Source organism: Macaca thibetana, chromosome 14, assembly GCF_024542745.1.
Source record: "Macaca thibetana thibetana isolate TM-01 chromosome 14, ASM2454274v1, whole genome shotgun sequence".
Classification (NCBI taxonomy): domain Eukaryota; kingdom Metazoa; phylum Chordata; class Mammalia; order Primates; family Cercopithecidae; genus Macaca; species Macaca thibetana.
The window spans coordinates 67,216,361-67,243,058 of record NC_065591.1 but is presented as its reverse complement, the minus strand read 5'-3'; the positions used below and the strand labels follow the sequence as shown (position 1 = coordinate 67,243,058).

The 26,698-nt window shown below is 49.7% G+C and overlaps 1 protein-coding gene across 4 annotated transcripts in view; it reads left to right on the top strand.

Moving 5' to 3' along the window:
- MAP6 (microtubule associated protein 6) overlaps window positions 1-22,575 on the top strand; it is an 81,672-nt gene extending 59,097 nt beyond the window's left edge. The window contains exons 2-5 of one of the 4 annotated variants that reach the window (XM_050756135.1): window positions 829-1,042; window positions 3,136-3,332; window positions 21,372-21,841; window positions 21,908-22,575. In XM_050756135.1, the coding sequence (XP_050612092.1) occupies window positions 829-1,042; window positions 3,136-3,332; window positions 21,372-21,841; window positions 21,908-22,431 (1,405 nt within the window). In that variant the 3' untranslated portion in view covers window positions 22,432-22,575. Of the gene's footprint in view, window positions 1-828; window positions 1,043-3,135; window positions 3,333-3,750; window positions 6,325-21,371 lie in introns of those variants that run through there. The other 3 variants (XM_050756134.1, XM_050756133.1, XM_050756136.1) reach the window with 3 other exon arrangements.
- Window positions 22,576-26,698: the final 4,123 nt, after the last annotated feature.

Sequence of the window (26,698 nt, the reverse complement as noted above, 5' to 3'; positions counted from 1 at the left end):
CATTGTCAGCCATCTACTCTCCAGCCCTATAACAGATCATAAACAGCTGATTAGAAACCACGAGAGGGACTGCAGAGAACAAGAAAACTAACACACTGACTCAAAAAAGCAGCAGATGAGGATCATTTAGGATAAGGACCAATAGCCATTTACACCAGAGCACATGAAGACGCTCCCACACACACAGACAGCCCAATACAAGTTGTAGTTGTGAACTCCAAATTATGTTCAGTCTGTGTTGCTTACTAAAGATCTGCAAATATTTAGACATTTCACAAGGATGTTCATCTAAAGTAATTAAGATTATTGAAGTTCTGGCACTCCAAGAAGCAAGTCCTCTGCTATTCAAATGGGGGAATTATCCTCAAGGAATCTGGGCAACAAAAGTTCTTCATTATGAAAAAGGGGGGAAGGGAACTGGCATTCATTGATTTCACAACTCTTTAACTTTGCACATAGCAAACACTCAATATTTTTTTACTTAATGAATGACTGAATGGGTTGAGTTTCTTCAGTCTCATTTTCAAGATTGGGAAAAAGAGCCCTGAAGATTAGAATTGCCTCCCCATGGTCACACAGTGTGGAGCTGGGAGCCTGATCTCTTTCTCCAAGGCACAACTGCTATTGCCACAACCTGACCTGGGTCAACTTTGCAAGAAGGGAGATTTGCACTCTTCCTTATGAAAGAGTGAGGCTAACCCTCCAGCCACACTTCAGTCAATACTGCAAGCACTGATGGAGAGCTTGCTGTGTTTGCAGCCCTGTTTCAGGAGCTCTGCTTCCAGGCAGATGATGCTTCATATCACATATGCTTTCTTTGACTAACAGGAATGAATTCAGGGCATGGACGGACATCAAGCCTGTGAAACCAATAAAGGCCAAGCCCCAGTACAAGCCCCCAGATGATAAGATGGTTCATGAGACCAGCTACAGTGCTCAGTTCAAAGGAGAAGCCAGCAAGCCAACAGCAGCTGACAATAAGGTCATTGATCGCAGAAGAATACGCAGCCTCTACAGTGAACCCTTCAAGGAACCCCCAAAGGTGAGACAGAACTTGTAGGAACCCATCAGCACAGCCTGGACCGTAAGGGTTAACTGCAGCAGAGCATGGGGTGGGCTGCTGTCAAATCTGGCCCAGCCCCTATGGACACCTTTGAAATCCCTGCTTCCTCTAAAGCACAATGAAGACCAGGGGCATCTTCAACAGGAACCTTTCTTAAACTCAAAGGGAATATTTAAGAGGGACATCACCTAAAATAAAGACAGCTTAAAGGCTGGCAGATTTCCAGGGAATTAGCTTCCGACTTTGAGAAATCCAGATAAACAGTAGCAGAAAACCTCACCTGAGCCCTAAATCCCCTTGTCTTAAAATAGATGTGCTTGGGCCCCGGAAGGGCTGGCCCAGTATTGTAGGCCCCCATGCCCGGCTCCCCTCCCGCTAGACCGTGCCCTGCCTCATCCTTGGCTCCAATCACTGGACCCTTTCTTCCCTCCCTAGTCCCTGAAAAGCACCTGCCGTCTCTCATCTTCTCGGGCTAAGCACCATCCACTATGCCTTCTCAGTCTCTCACAATGCACCTGTAGCATCAGCTATAAGATATGTTCCCAGCAATTTGTTACCAAAATGAATGGTTTGTGAAAGCGGACTCAGGGATTTTCCTAAGGTAATATTCCTCCACCTTACGTAGGAGTTTGTGAGCAGAAGAAGCATGTTGGAGATATAGCTGGTGAAGCAGGACTCATACAAGCCATGCAACCTAGCATCTTCTGATGCCAGCCCCCATGGAATTGTACAAATATCCACTGTCCTCTGTATCATAGCAGAAAATGTCTGAGAACCTAAATAGCTCTGGAACCTAATTAGCCTTTTCTCTGCTTTTGTCTAAAAGTCTTACACTTAAGTGGAGTTTCCTATTTGGTCCAGGACCAGTTTATGGGTAAGGTAACTAACCGACCCAGTTTGCCTGGGATTCTTCCATCTTAGCACTGAAAGTTCTGTGTTCCAGGAAACCTCTCAGTTCCAGGCAAACCAGGACGACTGGTTCCTTTCCTTACAGGTCAGGAGTGACTGAAAGCCACTGCACCTCAGTGAGTGAATGATCCAGCCTGTGAGGCCCAGCATCAGCTCCGTCCATCCAGAGATGGGGTGGAACCTGGGGCATGAGATCGGCATTGGACAAAAGAGGACGTAGAGGAGAAAGGAAGGAAAATGAGGGAAACTAAATCTAGAGATGGATGAGGGCGGTGGCCTATTGAAGGGTCACTTTCGGTGACTCCAAAGTTTCCTGAGAAAGAGCAGGCAAGGCCATCTTCTCCAGATGAAGGGGACAGAGTTAGAGGAGGGAGGCTGGGGAGAGTGGAGTGAGCTTAGAACAGCTGCTCTGGGGAAAATGGTAGGGGAGCCAGGCAGAGAAGAGGAGCAGAGGACTGGCGGCAGAAAGCCTAGCTGAGACTGGAGACCCCCCTGCCCAAAGCATCTCAGCAAGGACGCTTCTCCATATGGGTGAGCCAGCCTAGAGACAGAAACAGGGGAAGCTAGTGAGTGCCGCAGTGACCCACCGCCCCAGAACCTCTGCATCTTACATCAACAAAGGTTTATTTCTTATTAATGTCCATTGTGGGTTGGCTGCCACTCTAACCCTCTTCATCTGGGTCTCGGGTGGCAAAGCAGTCTCTCTCTGCTGCAGAGGAAAAGAGAGCACTGGGCAGCACAGGCTGACTCTCAAATCTTCCGCCTGAAGGTGACCCAAGTCACTGCTCACATTTCATTGACTGAAGCAAAATCCTATGCCTGTGGGCGAGTTGAGCAACGTGATGAGGTGTAACTTCCTGCAGGGAGGGGCTCAAATATTGCCCAACAGTGGTATGGCCCACTGCCTGGGGTGGTCGGGGGAAGGCTGGCAGGACAAGGGCGCCCACGTGGCCAGTGAGTGCTGCCAAAGCAACGGAACAGGGAGTTCAGACGGGATTTGCCGAGTGCCCTAATGTACCTGGGAACACCTCATACACTGTGCTCCACCTGGGCCAACCTCTGTCATTACCGTTATTCCTTAATTAACCATATCTTCTCTCTAAATTCTCTCCCACTCCCCCCCTTTTTGTGTTTCTGTATTTGCCGTCTGTCTCTCCGTGCAGGTGGAGAAACCTAGTGTTCAGAGTTCCAAACCAAAAAAGACCTCAGCGAGCCATAAGCCCACGAGGAAGGCCAAAGACAAGCAGGCGGTGTCAGGCCAGGCTGCCAAGAAAAAGAGCGTGGAGGGCCCGAGTACCACCAAGCCAGACGACAAGGAGCAAAGCAAAGAGATGAACAATAAACTGGCTGAGGCGAAAGAGTAAATTTCCCTGCACTTTCCTTTTACTCTTCTCTCTCTCTCCCTCCCCCCAACTTTTTTTTAAACCAACAAACCAAAAAAGGCCACAAAATTAATTAGAGGCTTCTCATCTGCCTTGGTCCTGAGTGTTCCAGGAGCTCTTTGGTTTGGCTTCTTTTGATGGAAGAATCCTGCTTCACAGACTGAGTGGCAGGCCTCCTCCTGAGGGCAGCCCCTGGAGCACCAGGAAGCGTTGCCGCTGGCTGTGCCCTCCCCTGGCACTCCGACTGCATGCTGATGGGCAAGGCAGGCAGGTCGGAGAGGCAAAACTAATCTCCCGGCAGTGCTTGGAAGTGTCTGTGGGGTCTCCTCCTCCCAGATCCCCAAGATCTGTGTCACTGGTCGATTTTGAACTTTAGGTACATGTGTTCTTTTCCAGAATTCAGAGAATCGCCACGTGCCACAGAAGCTCAGCCTGGGCTTCAGCAGTTGACAAAATTTGAGAAAATGTTAAACAAAAACAACAAAGAAAGAAACAACCTTGGCCTTAACGTCAATAAAAGGGAATTGTGTCTGTTAAGTGGTCTTTTCATAGAATCGTCCATTAGACATGTGTGCCTGTGTTTAGTTTCCTATCAGTGGGCTTTAAATTGTATACCAAGTCATAGATATGCCACTGATAACTAAAACTAGGCCAGGGCTGGTGAAACAGGTTAGGTGCTTTAGGTACATTCTAGCTGTCATAGGAAGATCACAGAAATGAGGAGGCTGTTTTCCTCTGATTCCCCTCAGCTGACCACCTGTCCAATGCTGCTGGTTTCCCAGAGCAACTGGTTGGAGATGTCTGAGGAAGAAAGTTCAAGGTGTAGGGATAGTCTATTTGGAATTTGACTTTCTGTTTCTGAGAGACCCAAGGGGGCGTAGATGTAGTGGCAAGTGTGGCGATGTTTACTCTCCCTTCCTGAACCGCTCTGGTCTGCTCCCCAGAAAGGGCAGCAGTGCCAGGCCTCAGGTCAGGGAGAATGTCTGTGACTTAGCTGCAGACTAGGAGACTGCTCTGCTAACTAATTAGCAAGCAGCTTTGACCTCATTAATATATAAAAGCAGCTCTCAGTATATTCCGTGTCGTGTGTGTGTGTGTGTGTGTGTGTGTGTGTGTGGCCAAAGCCCCCAGGGGTGGCAAGTGCCACCTTAGCTGTGCTAGAGTTGTGTTGTAGGAATTAGGGAGTTGTTGTGAAAAAAAAAAAAAAAAAAAAAAAAAAAAAAAAAACCCAGTGCTTGTGAGGGAACGCAAAATAGTTACCAGAAAAATAAAATTTGCCAATGTGATGTGTATATTGCTCAGCACACTCTATATCTCCTGTCCTTAAAATTCTCTCGTCCCTGGCATTCTGACATGCTGGGCTGCCGTCCAGTGTCAAGCCCCGGTGCAGGCTTGCTCTTCTTTTATAATGAAAGGGGTGAAGAGTGAGGGTCTCACAGTTCCTTACCTCAAAGTCCCTTTAGGTCATTCTGGTTTGGAGGAAGTGGAGCCTCCGCAAACTCTCTCTTATTCTGACCATTCAGGCAGCAAAGTCTCTGCTTACATCATTTTGATTGTCACCTTGGGGCTGAGTGAGAAGTCTTTTGCAAATTAATTTGGCATGTGCTACGTGAGCCATAATTATTAATAGAATAGGAATACCAGAAATGAAGTCATTGGTGAGGCCCACTGCGACCTTCCTATCTATCTCAGGGTTTGAAACTGTGAGGAAGGAGAAGTATGAAAAAAGGTAGAAAATGCCGGTGGGTTTCCATGTTTATGAGTCGCAGATTTTGAAAGCTATCAGGAAATGACTGGAGTGGATCTCAGTACTGATTCCAACTCTTTGCCAGCTAATCTTAACATTTACCAGAAAGCTCTAGCAACATGATCTTAATTGTATCCAGAGAATTTGCCAATGTATGTTCAGTCTCTCAAGATTTAGCATTAGTCAGACATGTTGATGCTAGCCACAGTTTGGATTTCTCTGTAGAATAATCTTTTATTTTTGCAGATCAGGTAAATCAGAGTTTACAATGCACAGAGGATCATTCACTTAGCATTCTCTTGCTAGAAGCCTGTGTGCCAGGCACTGTGCTGGGCGTGGTGGGCAGTATAAAGAAATCTGTCTCCACAGCCACACAACCAGAGGGTGCACACGACTTGATCCCTGTGACCAAGTCAAGTTGGTGTTGCCCAAATCGCAGTCTGCCCTAAGGGTCCCACAGGCTTCCCCACCCCCCAACCCCCACTCACTGCCCCAGGGACCAACTTCCTACCCTGCCCACCCGAGGCTTTAGAGGACCTGTAGAATGTCTTTTTCAACCTGTCAGTATCCCCTTCTGTTTAACACACCCACTGAGAAAACCCTGTTTGTAGTTCACTTTGACTCTTGAATGTGTCGCTTCAATGGCAAGAAACTTCCTTTGATTTCTACTGTTTACAAATAAAACTCAGCCAGTCTCATTCTATATCCCAAACATACTGAATGAAACTGATTTTGGTTCCACAAGCAGTGTTTGGGTGTTGCCTTCCTGAAGGTGACCAAGCTTCCAGTGCTTGTCCCACTGGTCTCTGTACATTTCCCTGTGGTTCCCCGTCCTTCCCTGGCGAGGGAGCAAGGACTGAAGCTTTCCCGCTGTTTTCCTGCCTGCAAAAGCAGCCCCAAGAGCTGTGCATTGGCTTCCCTCAGCAATCCTGCCTCTGTCCGTGCTCCCATTTGGTCCACATAGCTTTGCCTCTCTGAGGCAGACAGGAAGTGTCTAATTACGATTTTGTGGCCTGGGTTTTGTTGCATACCACAGATTGTCTATGTAACGTGTAGCGCACACCTCTCTTGGTGCTATTTCATTCCTGCTGTAAGAGAATGACAAAAATATTCATGTATAGCCAATTGATTGTGACGTGCTTGTGGTCTGTGCTTGCTCAGAAAAACAGACAGACAAACAAACAGTTTTTCCAATTATAAATAAATGCTAAAGACGAACACCACTTTCTTGATCTTATTTCCTTGATGAGGCCCACCTGAGTAGGTGAAGGAACGAACCTTTTCCATTTGAGCCATTCTCTGCAAGATGAGCTGTGCCCTGCAGTCTTCCTGGGGCTCTCCATAATGCAGCTTGACTCTTTTAGATTGCCTCTCAGATACTATTTGCAAGCAGTCAGAGCTAAGTGTTGGGAAAGCGAAGATGGACCGGGAGACGCACTGGCCAACAAGGTAGTGTAACGTTCTGATCCCATGTTGCCGGGAAGAGTGACTGCCTGCCCCCAGCACCACCTTGCCATGCTGGGAGGCTGGGCTCTGACTCTTTGCCTCCTTCCTGTTGACTGGCAGAACTGTCGTTTCTGGCTTTTTCTCCTCCCAAGGGATGGCAGAGATGCCTTCACTTGCTCAGTTAATCTATGGTCATTATGGATGTTCCACCCTTAGGGGGCTGGCTCACTGTGGGTTGTGCAGGTGACAGTCACGTGTGTGCCTTATGTGGGGGTGCTGAAACAGCCACCAGAGAGGCAACCAAGTAAAGTAACAACAGATCAGGTAGTTGGGAACTCAAATGAAGGACAGGCTTCTTCCAACAAGGGCTGGGGAGTTGTGGAAGGCTTTGTGGCAGCGGGAGCCCTGGAAAGCAGCTGGGGTGTGGATATGTAAGGGCAAGGCCGCCGCAGGGAGCAAGTCTAGAAATGGAAAAGTGGGGGAGCTGGGTGGGAACCTGAAAGCTAGGACCAAGTTTGCCCACTTTGTTATCCTTCTGGTAAAGTGGAAGACAAAAGATTTTATACTCTTCATTTTTCCAACATATGTTGATTGAATACCTATTATGTGCCAGGCACTGTGCTGGGCACTAGGGAAACCAGGATGACTGAGACCCTGCCTCTGATCACAGTGGGGCACGAAGGAGGAGGCCATTCTAGCTGGTTCCATGGATCAGGGAGGACTTCAGCGATGGGTAGGTGTTGACCAGGTGAACAGAGCTGGGGGTGACCAAGGCATGCCAGACAGAGGGGTCTGCCCAAGCAAAGGTTGGAGGGTGGGGGCTGTCAAACGCCGGATGAACTTAAGTTCTGGGGGGTAGTTCCCTTGGGAGGGTCATGGCACAGGCTGGAGAGTGGCAGAGCTCGGTGGTGGAGAGGCCTGGTGCACGTGAGTGGGCGGTTGCTAACTGGGATCTCCATTTCCATTTGCCCAGATTGCACCCACACCTCTGCATGCTCCCCTGTCATGCTTCTGTCGCTTGCTTACGCGTCGGGCGACACCACAGATCCTCTCTTGCTCTAAGCTAGGAGCCCTAGGGTGGACTTTTATTGCTGGACCTGATTGCTGAGTTTTGGGGGAGGCAGGGGTAGAAATCAATCAAGGGTGGTATAAATGAAAAGTCGTATGTATTTGTTTTCCACATGAATAGAAAACATCCCACCCACCTGTCTACTTTTGTATGAGGCAGAAAACACAAAAGCTGCTCAAGAAATAAAACAAATACATGAAAGCATATTATTAAGCTCTATTTTGACGAGTTAAGGGAGAGAGACAAAACGGGGATTGAGAGAGGTGGTAAGAAAGACAGGCGAGACGTGAGAGGTAGAAATAGTGGCACAGAGAGAAAAAGACACGGGAAGGCACACAAATGAAGACACCTAGAGTAACCTAAGAGAGTGCGAGAAGGTGAGACATACTCAGAGTCAGAGAAAGGACAAGCATTGGGCAATGGAGGAGGCAGGAAGGCAAGGGCCTTGCCAGCTTTGTCAGTGCTGCCCATGCACTCAGGGCTCCCCCAGAGGCTCTTCCGCCTGTGGTTCCCACCATGCTCCCCTCTGCTGCCCAGAGCCCCAGGAGGCGAATCTGTAACCCATCGCTCACATTGCCTCCCACAAACAGCAAACAAACAAAATTCAAACCAGCCCCCTATTTGCAATGAAAATAGGTAATTGTTGCTAAGTTAGCTATAAATGTATTTCATTCTTCCTTAGAGTTTGTGTGTTCTTTGTGAAATTCTTCCCTCTTTTGCTTCACTAAGGTTTAAGAATTTACCACTTTGGGAGGCCGAGACGGGCGGATCACAAGGTCAGGAGATCGAGACCATCCTGGCGAACACGGTGAAACCCCGTCTCTACTAAAAAATACAAAAAACTAGCCGGGCGAGGCGGCGGGCGCCTGTAGTCCCAGCTACTCGGGAGGCTGAGGCAGGAGAATGGCGTAAACCCGGGAGGCGGAGCTTGCAGTGAGCTGAGATCCGGCCACTGCACTCCAGCCTGGGCGACAGAGCGAGACTCCGTCTCAAAAAAAAAAAAAAAAAAAAAAAGAATTTACAACCTGCTTCTCATAGATTTGAGGAGTGTCAAGTCCCATTTCACAAAGTCTATGGACTCCTTTAGTGTGTCACTGTGGTTTAAGGCTCCTTTTACTGCTAAAATGCCTTAAAGCAGTTCACATTTTCAGGACCATAGGTAGAGAAGTTTCTTTCAGGATGTAACCAGTGGACCATCTGCGTTAAAGCAAGGCTCCACCCCTAGCACCACCTGAGACCAGTAGGGCTAGGAAAGTGGCTAGGGCAGCCAAGGCCACTGAAAAGGAAAGACAGCTATTTCAAACAAATGGAGCCCAAACTCCACTCTCACAGAACCAGGCAAGTGATCCAAGCCCCACTTCCACCACACTGCCATTTGATGCATATATCCTCATAACACCTAGACCATCCTAGAATTCCTACACCAGGGAGAAGTAGAATTAACACCGTTATGTACTGTGTTATTTACCCTGTGAATACTGGTTAACATGGACAGTGCTCTTAGGTGTTTACAAGGTTCATGGGTGGAAATCAGTGCTGCCGTGCAAACCTGTGTCTCTCACTAACCTCCTGGAGCATTAGTGTCCTCCTCTGAAAATGGGGATACTAATACCCCCTCAGAGGAGCACAGTGAGGATGAAATGACATGAGGGCTGTAGGGAACCCATGGAGGACACTAAACATATCACTTCATGCCCTTCTCCTCCCTATAGAGTACTTGAAAGTACATGTCCACTTTCTGATAGATATATACTTAGCTGTGAGTAGTACATGAGGTTGACTGAGGCAAACATTCTTAAGAAGATTGCTTTTAAAGAATTACAGCTATTGAATTACCTTGAGTCCACAGACCTAAATGATAATATTCTAACAATTTATATGTATGCATTGCTTATGAAGCATTTCTTTCTGTGACATTCCACTGAACCCTCCCAATGTTATGGGGCAGGTGTTGGCCTCAGGTAACAGAGGAGAAAGGGAAGCTCAAAGAGGAGGGGGCACCTGCCAGCTTGGTCAGGCTTGGAAGATGGAGGAAGCACTGGAATCTAGGCTTCCAGCTTCATAGCCTGCTGTCTCTCCCTCTCACCTGAAGGAGGCTGGGCTGGCCTGAAAAGAATCAGGTTTCAGACAAGTGGGACTCCCAGTAAAAACTAAGCCCATACCCCACAGTGCCACACTCTGGCTGGGCCATTCCAGGTCCTCCAGCAGGCTTGCCTAGTACCCTTTTTAAATCTTGGGACCCAGATATTAACTGAGGGAAAATAAGAATGGGGTCAGGTCTTTACACATCTGACTGAGACATCCCGGCTGTACTGACCAGTCATCACAGCCAATACACAGTTTTTCTCCTTTTGGTACTAGCTTGCCTGGGTGACTGCAATGTAGGTTACTAAATGCAGAATGGTCCAGCAGATTCTTCATTCATAAGAAATATACTCGGTCCTGGAGGTACCAAGATAAAACTGGTATCCATTATTATCTGCAGTATGTGGGTATTGGATCTGAGACTGCCATTTTGAGCATTTTATTTCAGTCAGTGGAATTGAACTTAAATTTCTGTCCCTTGTCCTCATGTAATGGGTCTCGATTACTTGTTAACCTGGCATTGTATATAGTGATCTCAACAGATGGTCCCAGAACTCTTACCTGGGGCCAAGAGAGCTCCAGATGCTGAGATTTAAAAGTTACTGCCACTGCTTGCTACTGGTTTAAGCTGCTAGAGGGATCTTTATGCAAATCTGACCATGTCACCCCGTGCTTTAAACCATCCGTGGGCTCCTCGTGGCGCAGAAGCTTCTTGTTCCCTCGGTGCACCATGCTGCTTCTCACCTCCATGCCTTTCCCTCGCTGTCCACCTGCCCGGAATGCCCTTCTCCTGCTTCTCCACCTGGCTAACTCATCCTTCAAGACTCCGCTCAGGGGACAGCTCCAGGAAGCGTTTCCCGCACCTCCCAAGCTGGGTAAGCTGCTCCCTGTGTGTCTTCATGATGGAACTTGCCACATGTACTGTGTCATCCGCTCATGTGTATGTCCCCCCATTAGACCGTGCTCCTCCAGGGCAAGGGCCAGGTCTCTCTGTTCACCTTTGTAGCCCTAGCTCCTGGCCCAAAGCCTACCATAGAGAGTGTCTTCTAAAGTGCTCGTTGAATGAAAAATGAGTGAGTGAATGAATGATAAGATTCACTATCTGCCTCCACATTCACCATGGTGCCTCCACAAGGCTCTTCTCTGACTAATAACTGTCTCTGCTCCCATGAAAGGGGCAGTTTTGTGAGAGGTCACGGCAACTGTGGAGCAAAGAGCAGTCAATGGCTGGTTTTATACTGGCTGGCCTTTGTTCAGGCCTGCATACCTCTGTACTTTAGATAGCCACTTTTTCTAAACAGTCTTGATTGCATAAAATCATGGGCCCTTGGTTACAGGGTAATCTAAGAGGTTGGCCAATCCCACTCCCTGCTCAGTTCAGGGCTCCTAACTCTAGGGTGACAGGACCCTCCCCATCACCACACATTTCATAGGCATGTCTAATTCCAAGCAAGGATTACAACCAATAGGCCTGGTTCTAAATCCAAGTTCTACTATTTACTAGCTATGTGACCTTAACTGAGTCTCTTAATTTCTTTAAGCCTCCAATAGATAGCAATAATACAAATATCAATCACTCTCTGAATATATTTGGTTCCCAAATTCAGGAAGTAAAAATTTGGCCAGCAAGGGATAACATGTTATTTCAATTTGTTTGTTTCCAGAGTTCAGGATAGCAGGTGGCCAGAGCTCTGATAGCAAGGGATACCTGATTCCCAGGCCTGCAGTGAGGGCCCTGTGGGGAGGCATGCAAAAGTCCTCTGCAAACTGGAATGTGCAACGCCCTTGCCAATAGCTCATGTTATGGGTAGTTTTGCTGACCACAGCTTCCCAGTTAATTACTGCCCTGGTCCCCAGCAGTATGGCAGCTGGAGCTACACAAGGTGAATCCACTCCTTCTGCCACACAATGGCCTGAGATTAAGGCCATCTAGTGTTGGCTCTTGCTGCCTCTTCCTGTCCCCCAGCCCTTCATCTGGCCCCTGCTCTCTAAGCACACCCTATAAATCACCTGGTGCAGATCCATTTCTGCAATTCCACGTTCATTTGGAGTGATCCCCTCTGGACACAGGAAACCAATTTTGATTAATTGCTCAAGATCCAATCCTTTGCTTCAGATGGGGGTTGGGGGAAGACAATGATTGATTTGCAAGTTCCCAGGAGCATAGTGTTAGACAAGAATTGAGCGCTGCCTTAGTCCAACACTTTACATTTTAAAAAGGGTCATTAGCAGAATTATTAGATTCCTGGCAGCCCACTGGGACAATCTACTGTGCCTTTGACTTTGCCTTCTTGGTGCTAAAACAATCGAGAATGCTTTTAAAAATATTTCTCATACAATTGGAAATTTATTTAGTTCTGGTTAGCAGGCCAAATCTAGAAAAGGTATTTAACAATGGCAAAAATAAATAGGTAAATAACCACAAAGAAAACATAACCACCTAGCCACCTACCCACCTAGTGCAACCATTTCCCTGAATTTCAGAAGACCATGTCTGCCTGGAGGGAAGCCGGAGTGGCAGGGAAAGACCTGAACTAGGAACTCACCCCAGATCTTGATTCAACTTTTGTAAAATGCAGAGTTGCCACAGCCTAGGGAGAGGGAATGAACCCTTACTTGGCCTTTACACACTTCCTCTCATTAAATCCTCACAGTAAGGTTAGAGTCTGCAGGTGTCACTCCCATTTACAGATAAAGAAATCAGACCTCGATGGTTAAGGAACAAAGTCACACAACTTGTAAGTGGTGAGCCAGGATGTGAACCTAGGTTTGGGTGACCCTAAAACCAATTCCTTGTCCAGGACTTGGGACTATCTGTAGGATTCCCGTCATAAAGATGTGCATCCCCCTGAAACAGCAGCCTCCTCCTCTGTCCCTCCCTTGCTCTGAAACGTTCGATGACTCTCCATCCTCTAGTCTATGGAAAATGAGTCACAAGAAGGTCACAGATGCTGTTGATCTACACAGTTCTCTCCTTCCACCCCTGACCCAGAATTAAGTCTTGTGGAGGCAGCATTTCTCCTAACTGTGGTCCTAGCCAGTGTTTCCGTGTGATGAGCCACATCTGGCGGACTCAGTGTGACCCTGGGCTGGTAGACTGATTGGCAGCTGCACAAGTAGGGCTTCCAGGTGTGAATGTGGATGGGCACTCTTAGGCAGGACGCCTCTGCTTTCTGGAGCTAAGGTCTTCTTTTTCAGGGTTGGCTGAATGCTAGGAAGTAAACATGGCGGGTAGGGGGCGCTGTGCAGTGGGAGTAGCCAGCCAGGTTGTTGGGGGCCTGGGCCCAGAGGGGCAACTCTCTAAGGAGATGCAGTTGGGAGCTCTGAGCTGGGACCTGCAGAAGTCATTGGCTCCAGCCAGAGCCAGTCAGAGTCATCTCAAGCCGAACCCAGTCCAGACATCTGCAGACAAATTTGGAATCTCTGTATCTATATATCCCACCAGGAGGGATATTATAGAGGGGAAAGAGCTCCTCCATTAAGGTCCTGACTTTGCCCGAACTCACTACGTGACTTTGGGCAACTTACTTCCGCTTTCTGCACCACGTTTTCGCTTCTGGAAGGCGAGGTGAGGACTTTCTGTCTGCCTGGCTGACACCATTGTTGTGAGATTCAAATGCCTTGTATGTAAAGTTATCTCAGAAACCTTAAAGAGATGTTATCATTTGGAGGGACAAAAAAGGTGCTGAGTTAAAAATAGGAAAACATTTTTATGTTATGTAAATGCGGTTGTTAGAATTTGATTTTGCATGAGCTATTTTAAAACTCCTCATTGAGAAGGCAGGCCTCCTACTATGTGCCAGCTCTATGCTAGTGATCCCTATGGCCTGGTACACAGTAGGCATTTAGTAAATGTTTGTGGAAGTCGGAAGGAGGCAAGAGGCAGGGAAGAGAGAGGAGAGGAGGGGAGGGAGAGAGGGAAAGAGAGATGAAGCAGGCATGGTCCCTGGCCTGAAAGTGCCCAGTCTAGAGAGGCAGATACAAAACTAATGAAGCTGATCTGACAGGGGCTGCTGCCGAGGTGGGGGTGGGGGTAGGGGTGAATAAAGAGTTGGTTCTCAGAGCCCTCACATCTCAACTGCCCTCCTTATAACATGTCTCAGTTGGCTCTGTCCCTTGGACAGAGTGAATAAAGAGAAGTGAATAAAGAGAAGAACCTGGAACTGATTCCTCAGTCATGGAGGAGGGGTTTGGACGGCGAGGGATGGTGTTTGGGCAGCCTGCACTGATAAAGCTGGAGCTGCTTGGGCTGATCATTGGAGGTGTAGACTCCAGGGCAGAGGAGGTGTGGCCTGTGTGGAGACCACACCTACAATATGGCTTTCAGTTCTGGAGTTGCACTTTCCAAGGGACAGAGCCAACTGAGACACGTTGTAAGGAGGGCAGTGGAGATGTGAGGGCTGTGAGAACCAAGTCTGAACTGTTGTGGGGCATATGTTACTTGGAGAAGCCAGGGATACAGACCCAATTGCTGCCCCATTCAAATACCTGAAAGGCTGTCCTGGGGCAGCCAGCAGGGCATTCATTAAAAGGGTGGCTCCAGAGTGCAAAACAGGGATCAGTGCAGAGATAGGAAGGAGTGGAGCTGACTGTAATGCAGACTTCTGCTCAGGTCTAACCAGTGGCCACTAAGGAGGAGGCTGCCTCACCAGGCATGTGCAGCGCCCCCCAGGCAGTGCGAGCAGCAACTGGGCAGCCACCTGCCAGGGAGACTGCAGCAGCGGCTCAGGAGACCCGTGGCCCAGCAGTCTGTCCTTCCAGCCCTGGGCACCTTTGATTTGGCTTGTGGAGTTGTGCTTTTATGGAATAGAGAGGGAAGAATTCTCCAACAGAGTGACAGCTTGGCCCCTAATAAGACCTTTGAGCCTCTCTGGTTTGACGAGATACAGGCTGATAAAGTTTAGGGCCCAGCTTGGAGGTGGTGCCTGTACCCGGGTGGTGGTGTCATGTTTGTGGTGTGTGTTGACAGGTCTGTCTCCTGCCTCACTCTAGGAGCTCCTTCCCCCAAGTCAGGGGTTGGCTCTCATTCACTTCTGTGTCCCCAGTGAGGGCCTGACACAGAGCAGGGTCTCAGTAGATTTGTTCAGTGAATGGATAAAAGAGAAAAAATTAAAAGTGAATAAAGAGAAGACGCTACACCAGCCATGTGTTTTTCCCACAAATATCTGCCAGGTACTACAATGAGCCAGACCCTGTGCTAGATACTCGTGACGCAAAGACGAAGAAAACACAGTCCCACGGGCTAGCAGGAGAGGCAAATAATTACCAAGCAACAGGATAATTACTAAAAGAGGAGCTCCCACAGCGTCCTGTTGAGGAGAGAGGCGGAGCGAGAGTTGTTTTGAGAACTCCTGTCTCCTGCAGATTCTTCATAAGAAAAATGAGCCTTTCAAAGATAGTTTCCGTGGCAATCCCCCTTGGCGGCTGTGTTTCCATCACGTGTTAGGAGCTTTGTTTGTGTCTTAAGAATTATGAGCACGTGTATGGGGCCCGTGGAGGCAGGCAGCAAGGGAACAGAGCCCTGGAATCACCCTGTCTCTGTCCATGTCCTGCCAGGGGCCCTGGGGTGCCGTTGGCCTGGGCCTCGCTGTTCCCCTCCTGCCCATCTTTTCTCCAAGTGAGTTTGCTCCATCTCTTCCACCTGCTGCTGAGATGTTGAGAGGCCCATGTTTTAGTCCTGGACCTGGAGAGTCACTTGCCCATTCTGGGCCAAGTTTCCATCTGTGGAGCAACACAATTGGACCAGATCGCCAAGTCGCCCTTTGGAATTGACATTTGCTAAACGTCACCTGTATTCCAGGGGCCATGTCATGAGCATTCACATAACCTAATCCTCCCTAGAAGGTGGACCTGCTAATCCTCCTTTTATAGATTAGGAAACTGAGGCCTGGAGATGTATGCCCCTGATGCCATCCTATGGCTAGGAAGGGGTTGAATTCACATTCAAACCCAGGTCTTCTGGCCTCAAGCCCAGTCAATGCACTGTCTCTTTAGCAGGTTGCTTTTTACATCATGAGAAATAATATATGTTAAAACGTCTGACACCAAGCCTGGCCCATAGTTATTGCTCAGTTTCTTTCTTCCTCAAGGCTTTTCCACAATGCCCCACACTCCCACACTTCCCCGGGAAGGCAGGGGATTCAAGGACAGAGTCCATAGGCTCCCTGCTTTCTGAATGGAGCCCTATGCCGGGAGCATTGCCGCAGCTGTTGGCTGCTTTGATGGTGCAACAGGAGACAATCTGGGAAGAAAAAACCACGTGGATGGACTATAGGACTGGAATTGTGTGCAAGGGCAGGAATCAGTGGGAGGGAGTGAAGTCCTTTCTCCATCCAGTGGAGGGCAGGGCTCAGTAATCCTGCTTCTAGACTCTGGAAAGTGTGGATCCAATGTCAGTGTGTGTGCACTCAGGAGGCATTGCCTGTCTCCATGGAAACAGGAAGAAGGGCAGACAATGAAGTGTCTAAGACAAGATGTCTCATATAACCTTGGAACATTAGTTTTGCAAATAGGACAGAGCCTGGCACAGAACAGTCTCTTTATTCATTCACTCAAGTGTTAAGTCAGAACCCACCTGGGCTCCGGTACTGTTCATTTAAGGTACAGAGGATACAATGATGTGCAAAACTGACATGGTCCCCGCCCTCTGGACACTTCAGTCTAGTGGGAGAAATATTAATCCAAAAGAATACAAGGAATTCACTGAGATAAGAGAGGAAAACAAGTGCCAGGGACTAGGAGAGCCTGTAGCAGGGGGCTGGCCATGACTGTGGGGTCAGGGAAGGCTTCCCAGGGCAGTGCTTCAGTGAGCTGAGAGAGGACAGCTGAGTAGACACTAGCCAGGTGAAGAGGGAACAAGAGAATATTCCAGGAGGAGACAACTGCATATGCAAGAGCTGTAAAATGGGAAGGAGCAGGGCTTGTTGAAGGAACAGAATGCTGGGCACAGAGAACCAGGAAAGGCAGGAAGGAGAGGGGTGAAGGGGTAAGGAAGCAGGTAGATTGGCCAGCTAGGTGGGGCTGTGTAACAGATTTTCTTCTTTATTCTTGGTACAAGGAGGAGGTATTGAAGGGTTGTGAGCAAGGAAGGGACAAGATAGGGTTTGCTCTCTTAAAAGATCATTCTGATTTCTGTATGAAGAATGGATTGGAGGAGAGCAAGAATAGATGGAACAGGGGACAGCAGTTAGGAGGCTGTGACAGTGGTCCAGGGAGATGATGGCATAGCAGGTAGTAGGGGAAGGGAAGGAGGGAAAGAAGCGGGAATATTCAAGAGATAAATGTTAGGAGCTGAAATCAATGGGAACTAATGGATGGGGTGAGGGTTTTGAGGGAGAGGGAGGTATCAAGGATGAATCTGAGTTTCTGGCAGGGGCTAGGGAATAGGGGATGAACCAGCTTTCAGCAACAATAACTTTTAAAACTTTCCATTTTGCCTTCTTTGTTTCAGATACTGTGCTGAGCATTGGGGCTGCAGGCAAGGAGGCTGGCCCCTGCCTTCAGGGAGCTCACTGTCTAGCAAGGGAGCCTGGCCTGCAGTGGGGATATGTGAGAAAGTAGAGGGAGAGACTGTGAGATGGTGCTGCAGCAGGGATGCAAATGAAACTAATCTGGAGAGACACAGGCAGGAAGACCTGGGAGGAGGTGGGAGCTGAGCCGAGCCTTCAAGGACAGGCAGGGCCCTGACAAAGAAAAGTGGGTGAAGCAGAAACAAAGACACAGCCCTTGCTGGCAGTGTGCAAAACAGCATGAGAGGATGATGCAGGGAAAGTGGGGTTCCCCCAGGACTGCTGTGAGGGTTGAATGACATAAGGTAACAGACGCATGAGCATTTTAGTAAACTGCTAACACAGTTATTACAGAAGTGGACTGATTTGTGCACTATCCAAGCACTCCGAAAATATCAAGAATTATTATTCCAGATGCCCACCTAGCAAAGTCTTCTGTTGTAGTAATCCCTGACATTTATATCATTATCCCCACTTGACAGGTGAGGAAACTGAGGTCTATTGTGGTTAAGCAATTGCCCAAGACCTTTCAGGCAATAAGCAGCACAGAAGCCAAGGTCAGCCCAGCAGGTCGTTGTACTTTCTGAGAGGTTAGTGCTTTCAGGGTGCACAGGCTGGGAGAAGGCACCTGTGGCATATGCTATCTTGAGAATATGTGCTGCTGACCAAGGGCACAAGATTTGGTTGTGCAGGTTGGGCCATGCCCAAGGACAGCTGGCCTGTGGCCTGAGTGGGCTGAATGCAGCCTGCTTCTGCTCCCCAAGCCATGAACCAGCTTCCACCCTGAGGGGATGGCTTTGCCTCATTCATACCAGCCTCACTGGAGGAAGTGAGGCACTGTACAGATGGGAGTCTGGCAGGCAACTGGAACCACATGAGGACCAGTCAGTGTCAGTGAGGATTTCATGGCGCCCTTGAGTGCAGTTTCGTGCATAGAAAAACTGCCCAGGCAGCTTGGATTTTAAAAATAAATGCTTAATAAAAAGTAACAAAAATCAAAAACTTAGTAAAATGTAACAATCTCTTTTAAGGAGGATGTTATAGTTTACTTCAATTGCCCTAAATATAAATTAAATTATAAATAATTTTAAATAAATTAAGATAAAAATATGGTGACCATTGGCTTGTCATAAAAGTTCCATCATTGTTTAAAAATGTGTAAAACTGTCATATCTTTCAGCTTTAAATTATACATCTAATTTAATTATTCCATTAAACATTTTATATTGGGATTACAAAACTAATCTGTTAGACATTCTAATATACTAAATTATCTTAAACATTACAAATACCTTTGAAGTAAATCTATGCATATTTTTCCTAAACTTTCTTCTTTTTTTTTTTTTTTTTTCCTGGAGCCGGTGTCTTACTGTGTCACCCAGGTTAGAGTGCAGTGGTATAATCTCACCTCACTTCCACCTCCACCTCCTGGGCTCAAACGATTCTCCCACCTCAACCTCCTGAGTAGCTGGGACTACAGGCACCCACCACCACACCCAGCTAATTTTTGTATTTTTACAAAATACAAAAAATGTAGAGATGGGGTTTCACCATGTTACCCAGGCTGATCTCGAACTCCTGACCTCAAGTGATCTGCCCGCCTCGGCCTCCCAAAGTGCTGGGATTACAGGGTTTTTTAAAAACTTAATGCAAAAAAAGTAATATTGGGGACTTGATTTAATTCATCATTTTTAATCTTAATTATAACCTTCCCATGATTAAAGATACCTACTAAAGAAAAAAGTTTTCTAACCTAAGCAATATGGGGTTATGTATCCATGCAAAGTTGAGGTTAGCTCACAGTTGGCTCATTAAACAGAAGAGCCCATTAAACAGAAATTTGGTACATGGCTCAGGAGCCAATGCTGTAAATATCCAGGGAAACGTACTTCCTGGCCCAGGCTGCAGGGCTGGCCTTCTTTGTGACCTCCATGCCAGTAGGAGACTCCAGGCCCATGGCCTACCCTTGGGATAGGTTCTGCAGCCCAAGCCCCTGAGATGGAGTTAAGCTCCCTTTTTTTCTTTTGTCCCTTCTCAGTTTCCTCACCCTGTTGGGAGGACACCACCCAGGTCGCTTCACAATCTAAGAGAATACCCCTAATCAATTTCCTGCTTGGCTCTATTCTGAATTCGGTTTTTTTTTTCCTCTCTGACCAGCAACCAGTGACTGGAGGTATTTTAATGCTACTTTTGGATTCCACATGCTTCTCACGGCCTTGCCTGGCTCTCTTCTCAAACACTAAGGTCCTACTGATAGCAGCCAGCTGTGTCCATCTGGCCAGAGCAACTGTGTTCCATGTCGTACTGAGCCAGAGAGCCGCCCTGGCCCCTTCCACTGTGATGCTCAGGGACAGCAAGGGGAACTGGATGGAGAGGTTGCCTGTGCCGCGTGGACTCTGCTGAGAAATACCAGTCCCTGGGTGACTCAGGATGCTAAATACAGTAAAAAGCTTCTGCATCAGGACAACACAGAAGAATAAAAGTAGTCCAAATACACATAATTTTACTTCCAAGTAAATAGAAAAACAACCATAATACTACCTAATAATACTATAGTACAAGGTGCTCTAGGTACTGACCTCTAATCATTATAGATTTCTGAGTAAATATCATTATACCCAATAAATAGGGTAATAGTAATAGCTACCTTGCATTGAGCACCTACTATGTGCCAGGCGCGCTAAGGGAAAGAGCACAGGCTCCAGGAGTGGAAGGACCCAGGTGCTAGTCCATGGGGGTCCCCCCACTTTCCCCATCACTTGTCTTCTCACGACCTCATTTTCTTCTTCAGACAAGTAAGGGTAAAGAAAAATCCTTCCTGTGTGCTTCACAGGGCTGCTTTGTTGCTGAAATGAGCTATAAAAGGGAGTCATTTGGAAAGCTGGATGTGTTGTAGGCGTGCAAGGGCCTGTGATGCTTGCTGAGCAATGCCACTCTCGAGTGGCAACTTCCAACATGGCCTGCAAGGAAGGAGTGTGCACTCTAAACCAGAGGGCTCCAGGCTGGCCAGGTCTAAGTGTGGCAACCGTTGTCTTTGAGAGTTAGTGTTGTCACACGCTCTCCACAGTGTGGGTGGGCCAGAGGATGAGGCAGATGGCCACAGTGAGGCAGAGGGAACAGTGCCTGAGGATCCTGATGAAAGACTGGGACTTTTGGCTGCAGGGAAATAAGCCCAGGAGCCTTGGAGTTGGTGAGGGCAAGGGTCTCAGGAGAGCAGAGAGAGTCAGAAATGGGAATGGAGTGAGGGGATCAGGGCCTCATCCCTACCTGAATGCGGAGTCCCAGTGAGTCACCTACCAAAGGTTGGGGGTAGTGGGAATGGTGCAGGCAATCACAGGGTGCACTGTCTATGGAGAATTTAAAGCAATAAAGCTAAAAGCTGCCTGTAGTCCAGCTATTCAGGAGGCTGAGGTGGGAGGATCATTTGAGGTCAGGAGCTGGAGAACAGCCTAGGTGACATAGTGAGACCCCATCTCTACAAAAACAAATAACAAAAAAACTAAGCTGTCCTGCTTTTTATTATCACCATATGCTGCTCATTCTATACAATGTCAGTGATAAAATACTTTTCCCCTTGCAGGAGAGGGGGAGAGAGGCATTCCCACTCCCACTGCTTCCTTTCCTAGTATGCCATGGACCCCTTGCCCCTTCCTGCAGCCAGTGGTTAACAAGGGGGCAGGGAGTCAGGGAGGGAAAAGAACTTGGAAGGCCCTGAGAACAAGGAAAGAGCACCCTGGCCTGTGGGGGCATCTGGTGGGCAGCTAAGATGGGGCTCCCAGGATGGGCCCAATAATCCCAGAAGAAAAAGTAGGAATCTGGATGGAGTGTGGGGTGGACGGGCTGCTGGGATGCCTACTGGATGACTCCGAGTCCAGCTATAGTACTGCCATTGTCACCAGGGTGCTACCCCCTGTGCCACGTGCAGGTTATAATCAATTGGCAAGCACATTGAATGACTGATCCCTGAGCCTTCCCCTCACCCCCCTCTCTCACCCCCACCCACATTCTGTACTGAGAACACAGAAATCAGATTCTCCTGGCTCTCCAGCAAGAGCTGCCTGGCCCAGGCTCCACTAGGCCAAGACTTATTAGGCAATCTGTACTCTGCCCTGTCCCTGCCTGAGCTCTACTCTCACAGTGATCACCTCTCTCTCCTTTGCAGGAGCCTGGCTCAGCCCATCAGTGATTCAAGTAAGAATCGAGGTCCTGTAGCCACAGAGCCAGACAAGGATCAAGGTTCTGTGGTCCCAGGCCTTCTGAAAGGTCAAGGTCCTATGGTCCAAGAGCCTCTGAAGAAGCAAGGTTCTGTGGTCCCAGGGCCTCCGAAGGATCTAGGTCCCATGATCCTGTTACCAGTCAAGGATCAAGATCACGTGGTCCCTGAGCCTTTAAAGAATGAAAGCCCTGTTACCTCAGCACCAGTCAAGGACCAAGGTCCCTCGGTCCCAGTTCCTCCAAAGAATGAAAGTCCTATGATTCCAGCAAGAGCTAAGGATCAAGGTTCTGTGGTACCAGAGTCTCCAAAGGATCAAGGTCCTAGGATTCCTGAGCCTGTGAAGAATCAAGTTCCTATGGTCCCAGCACCTGTCAAGGATGAAGGTCCCATGGTCTCAGCACCTGTCAAGGATCAAGGTCCCATGGTCCCAGCACCTGTCAAGGATCAAGGTCCCATGGTCTCAGCACCTGTCAAGGATCAAGGTCCCATGGTCCCAGAGCATCCGAAGGATGAAAGTGCCATGGCCACAGCACCCATAAAGAATCAAGGTTCCATGGTCTCTGAGCCTGTAAAGAATCAAGGTTTAGTGATCTCAGGGCCAGTTAAGGATCAAGATGTTGTAGTCCCAGAGCATCCAAAGGTTCACGATTCTGCAGTTGTGGCACCTGTAAAGAATCAAGGTCCTGTAGCCCCTGAGTCTGTGAAGAATCAAGACCCCATTCTCCCAGTACTAGTGAAGGATCAAGGCCCCATGGTCCTGCAGCCTCCAAAGAATCAAAGTCCTATAGTCCCTGAACCTCTGAAGAATAAAGTTCCTATAATCCCAGTGCCTCTGAAGGATCAAGATTCTCTGGTGCCAGCACCAGCAAAGGACCAAGGTCCTGCAGTCCCTGAACCTCTGAAGACTCAAGGTCCCAGGGACCCTCAGCTACCTACTGTCTCACCTCTACCCCGAGTCATGATCCCAACTGCCCCCCATACGGAATACATTGAGAGCTCCCCTTGACACTCACCCCTTGACACACCAATGAAGAAGCTGACAGTGAGAGTGCTCCCCTCCCAGGGGCAGTGAAGACACATATTTAATCTGCATGAAACATGTACAGTAGCCTTGCTGGAATCTAATAAAAATGGTCCCTCTGACTCAGCAGTTTCTGTCTGTCTCTGTTGGGCAGGGGTGCATATGTGTGTATAGGTGAGCCTGTCAGGCTCTGCATTCACCCATCTGAACCAGAGGGGACTGAGAAGCACCAGTTCCTGTGAGTTGTCAGCATGAGATGGGAGTGGGCAGGCGATGCTAGGTTGAAACAGGACCCCATCACAGAGGTGGGCAGAATAAGGCAAGGGTCAGATGCCAAGACAGCCTCATAAGTGGTGCCAAATCCCAGCAGGCTGAGCCCTGGGTGGCTGAGTTCATCTGAAGCCTGCAGATGAAACAGGAGCAAGGACCCACCTGGCACACAGGAATTCTGGATGACAGTTGTTTGCCAAGAGCTCAGCCTTAAAGCTCATCCAGGAGTCAAACTTCTTGAGGAAACCAGGCCTCTGATCATAAGTTTCAGGACACGGTAGAACCTAACACCTGTTAATCCTCATTCAATATTCATGACAGCTCAACCGAGAGCTTCTAAAAAATATACCTAGAGCCAGGAACAGTGGCTCATGCCTATAATCCCAGCATTTCGGGAGGCCAAGTTGGGTGGATCATCTGAGGTCAGGAGTTCGAGACTAGCCTGGCCAACATGGTAAAACTCTGTCTCTACTAAAAATAGAAAAATTAGCCAGGTGTAGTGGCGGGCCCCTGTAATCCCAGCTACTCAGGAGGCTGAGGCAGGAGAATCACTTGAACCTGGGAGGCAGAGGTTGCAGTGAGCCGAGATTGTGCCACTACACTCTAGCCTGGGCAACAGAGCGAGATTCGGTCTCAAAAAAAAAAGTGTGTGTGTGTGTGTGTGTGTATCTGAAGTCCCCATTCATTTCTCCATGCAGCAAGCTTGTCCTTAGCATGCACTTTGTGCCAGACTGTGCTGAGCACTGGGGTCACTATGGGAAAGAATATTATGACAATAAAACATGGTATGGGATGAGGCCCTAGGACAAGTCAAGGCCTGGTTTTAAGAGGCCAGTGAAGGGAGAACACCTGGCGAGGGCGGCCAGGAAGGCTTTCCAGAGAAAGTGGCTATGGAGTTCTGATGGAGTCTAGGCAGTCCAGACAGGGTAGACAGGGCGGCATGGGTGTGGCTGAGAACTGGGTAACGCTCCCTCTGGAAGTCCCTGAATAAAAGGAATCTGGTTTGCATGAGGACTTGACCAAGGGTATGGCAGGTCTCTGGGGTGGAAAACTAGGACGAGGCAGGGGTGATCCATTTTCTGAATTCCAGGAAATCAGGGACGGAGTGGGGTCGAGTCCTGTAGGCTGTAAGTGTGGTGCTGGCAGGCCGAGGAACAGCCACAGCCAGGCTGTGGGGAGGAAGGCTGGGAGCTGCCAGCGGGCCTGGGGCTCAGCCTCAGTCAGAGGTGGGTCCTGCCGGGATGCCACTGGCATGGGCCACAAGGCTGTACTACAGCCTCCCTTTCAAAGTCCAGAGCCCCTAAGGAGCTAGGATGGAGGCTTCACCAGTTGCCCCCACCAAAGCTGGCTCCCAAGGAATACTGCTACTCCTTTCAAAGGAGCTCAGCTCAGTTCTTACAGGAAAATCATCAGAGTAAGTACAGTACGGAGGACACCGAAATCGTCTAGTTTTCTAAGCAAGCCTTCCCCATCCAACTGGCCCCAAGCCTGCCTCCTCACGCGTTCCCAACAGCACTAGGGTTTTCTCTACACACACACACACACACACACACACACACAGAGGTTTCTTCACAGTGAGGCTGGCTTTTTTGGCCCAACACAAAAGTAGCCCTCAGAGCTTGCTGCCATATGAGCTCCAATAGTCAGGGACCTGAAGATAAGACAAGGCCACATTGAGGCTAAAGAATTGCGTGTGAGGCCGGGCGCGGTGGCTCAAGCCTGTAATCCCAGCACTTTGGGAGGCCGAGACGGGCGGATCACGAGGTCAGGAGATCGAGACCATCCTGGCTAACACCGTGAAACTCCGTCTCTACTAAAAAATACAAAAAACTAGCCGGGCGAGGTGGCGGGCGCCTGTAGTCCCAGCTACTCGGGAGGCTGAGGCAGGAGAATGGCGTAAACCTGGGAGGCAGAGCTTGCAGTGAGCTGAGATCCGGCCACTGCACTCCAACCTGGGCGACAGAGCGAGACTCCGTCTCAAAAAAAAAAAAAAAAAAGAATTGCGTGTGAAGGCCAGGCTCGATGGCTCACAGCTGTAATCCCAGCACTTTAGGAGGCCGAGGCGGGTGGATTATTTGAGGTCAGGAGTTCAAGACCAGCCTGTCCAACATGGTGAAACCCCCTCTCTACTAAATATACAAAAATTAGCTGGGTGTAGTGGCAGGCACCTGTAATCCCAGGTACTTGGGAGGCTAAGACACGAGAATCGCTTGAACCTGGGAGGCAGAGATTGCAGTGAGCCGAAATCTAGCCACTGCACTCCAGCCTGGGCAATAGAGACTCAGTCTCAACAAACAAACAAACAAACAAACAAACTTTGCGTGTGGACACCCTCCTCCTCCTCCCACTCCTTCCTCTGACCCACACACCAGGTCCCATGACACACACGTTTCCACAGGCCAGGCGGACGTGGTGCCACCTCTGAGAAGCAAAACAAGGTTTCCCTGAGGGCCTCCGAGACACCCGGGGGCAGATGTCCAGGCCACTGGCTACCAGGGCTTGACCTCTGAAGAGACGTCTGGAAACAGGGCCTGGGAGTCAGCTGCCCCGGGGCTGGGGGGAGGATGGTCACAAGTCCCACATGAAGGACACCGCTTCCTCGGAGAGTATCAGAATGGAAAGAGATGCGGGTCCAGTTCCAAGAGGGGCTGGCCCATAGCTGTAAGGAGGAACCAGGGGCCTGTGGTGCCCGGAGTGATTCAATCAGGAGACAGTGAGGCCGGGTCGAAAGCTGGGAGGGCCGGCGCAGATGAGGACTGCGGGGTGGCCGCTAGATCTGGCAGCTTCTGCTATGAGCCCAGAGTCAGCCCCTCAACATCTTCATTTGCAAGCCGGTCCCGACTTAGAGCAGCGCCTCTGAGCTGCAGGCATTCCCAGCTCAGTCCAGTCCAGCTCTCCACTACCGAGAAAGAAGGCCCAGTGGGGGAGGGGCTCTGGGTCCCCATCCTGGGCTGGGGCAGCGAGGGCGGGGGCGCACCCGACTCCCCTGGACCTTCTTACAAGCAGGCTTCACTCGAGGCCTAGCTCCTCCCTGCGGCAGGCACCTCCCCGTCTCCCGCGGCGTCCCCGTCCCCACCTCCTCCCGCCTCTCCTTCCTCCTCCCCGCTGCAGGGCCTCACAAAGCAGAGGCTACCGCAACCCCCGCAGTCCGCGGGCTCCGGCGCCCCTACTGCAGCAGCCCGGGGAGGGGAGAGGACAGCCCCGTGGCAGCGCAGAAAAGGCGCCCCTACGCCGCGAGGGGCTGGGAGTTGGGGGTGGTCTCTGGAATGGGAGTTTCCCCGCCCGGCCCAGGGGCAAAGGCGACCTGCTGAAACCGGATGGGCCGGCGGCGGAACTCCTACCCGAGAGTCCCACCCCGAAGATGCCCAGGCTCGGGAGGGCGTCTCCGCCCACAGAGCCCCGCCACCCGGGCTCTCGGCTTGGAAACAGCAGCCCCCTAGCCCCGCGCACTCGCACAGCCCCCCGCCTGCAGGCTCGTCTCCGGCCCCGCCCCGGACTCTGGGTTCCGCCGCCCGTGCAGCCTGGCCCCGCGAGATCTCGGGACGCGGGATCTGGCCGGTGAGAAGCACAGTGCCCTGGCGAGGGTGGGCGAAAGAGGCCCCAGGATCTGTGCTCCGCCTACCCGCCTAGGGCCGCTAGAGGGCCTGGCTGGGAGACCCTTTCCGGGGGCTGGGCTGAGGCCTCGCTGGAACCCCCGGTGGCTGGTCTGGGGAATGGCCGCGATGTTACTCCTCACACAATGGACCCCACCAGTGATACCTGCCGACGCCCCGCACGGCCTGGGCACCTTGTGCCATATTGGGGGAGCTGGGAGACGGTCTTTGTGGACAAGGGACAGGAGCCAGGTCGGAATGGAGCGACACTTTCGGGAGTCTGTGCCGCTGGGTGGATGGATGGCCTAGAGGAAGTGGGTGGGAATGTACTCGGGTTGACCCAGTTCTCAGCCAGAAGCCGGGAAATCCTTTTTAGTACCAGTCTCTGA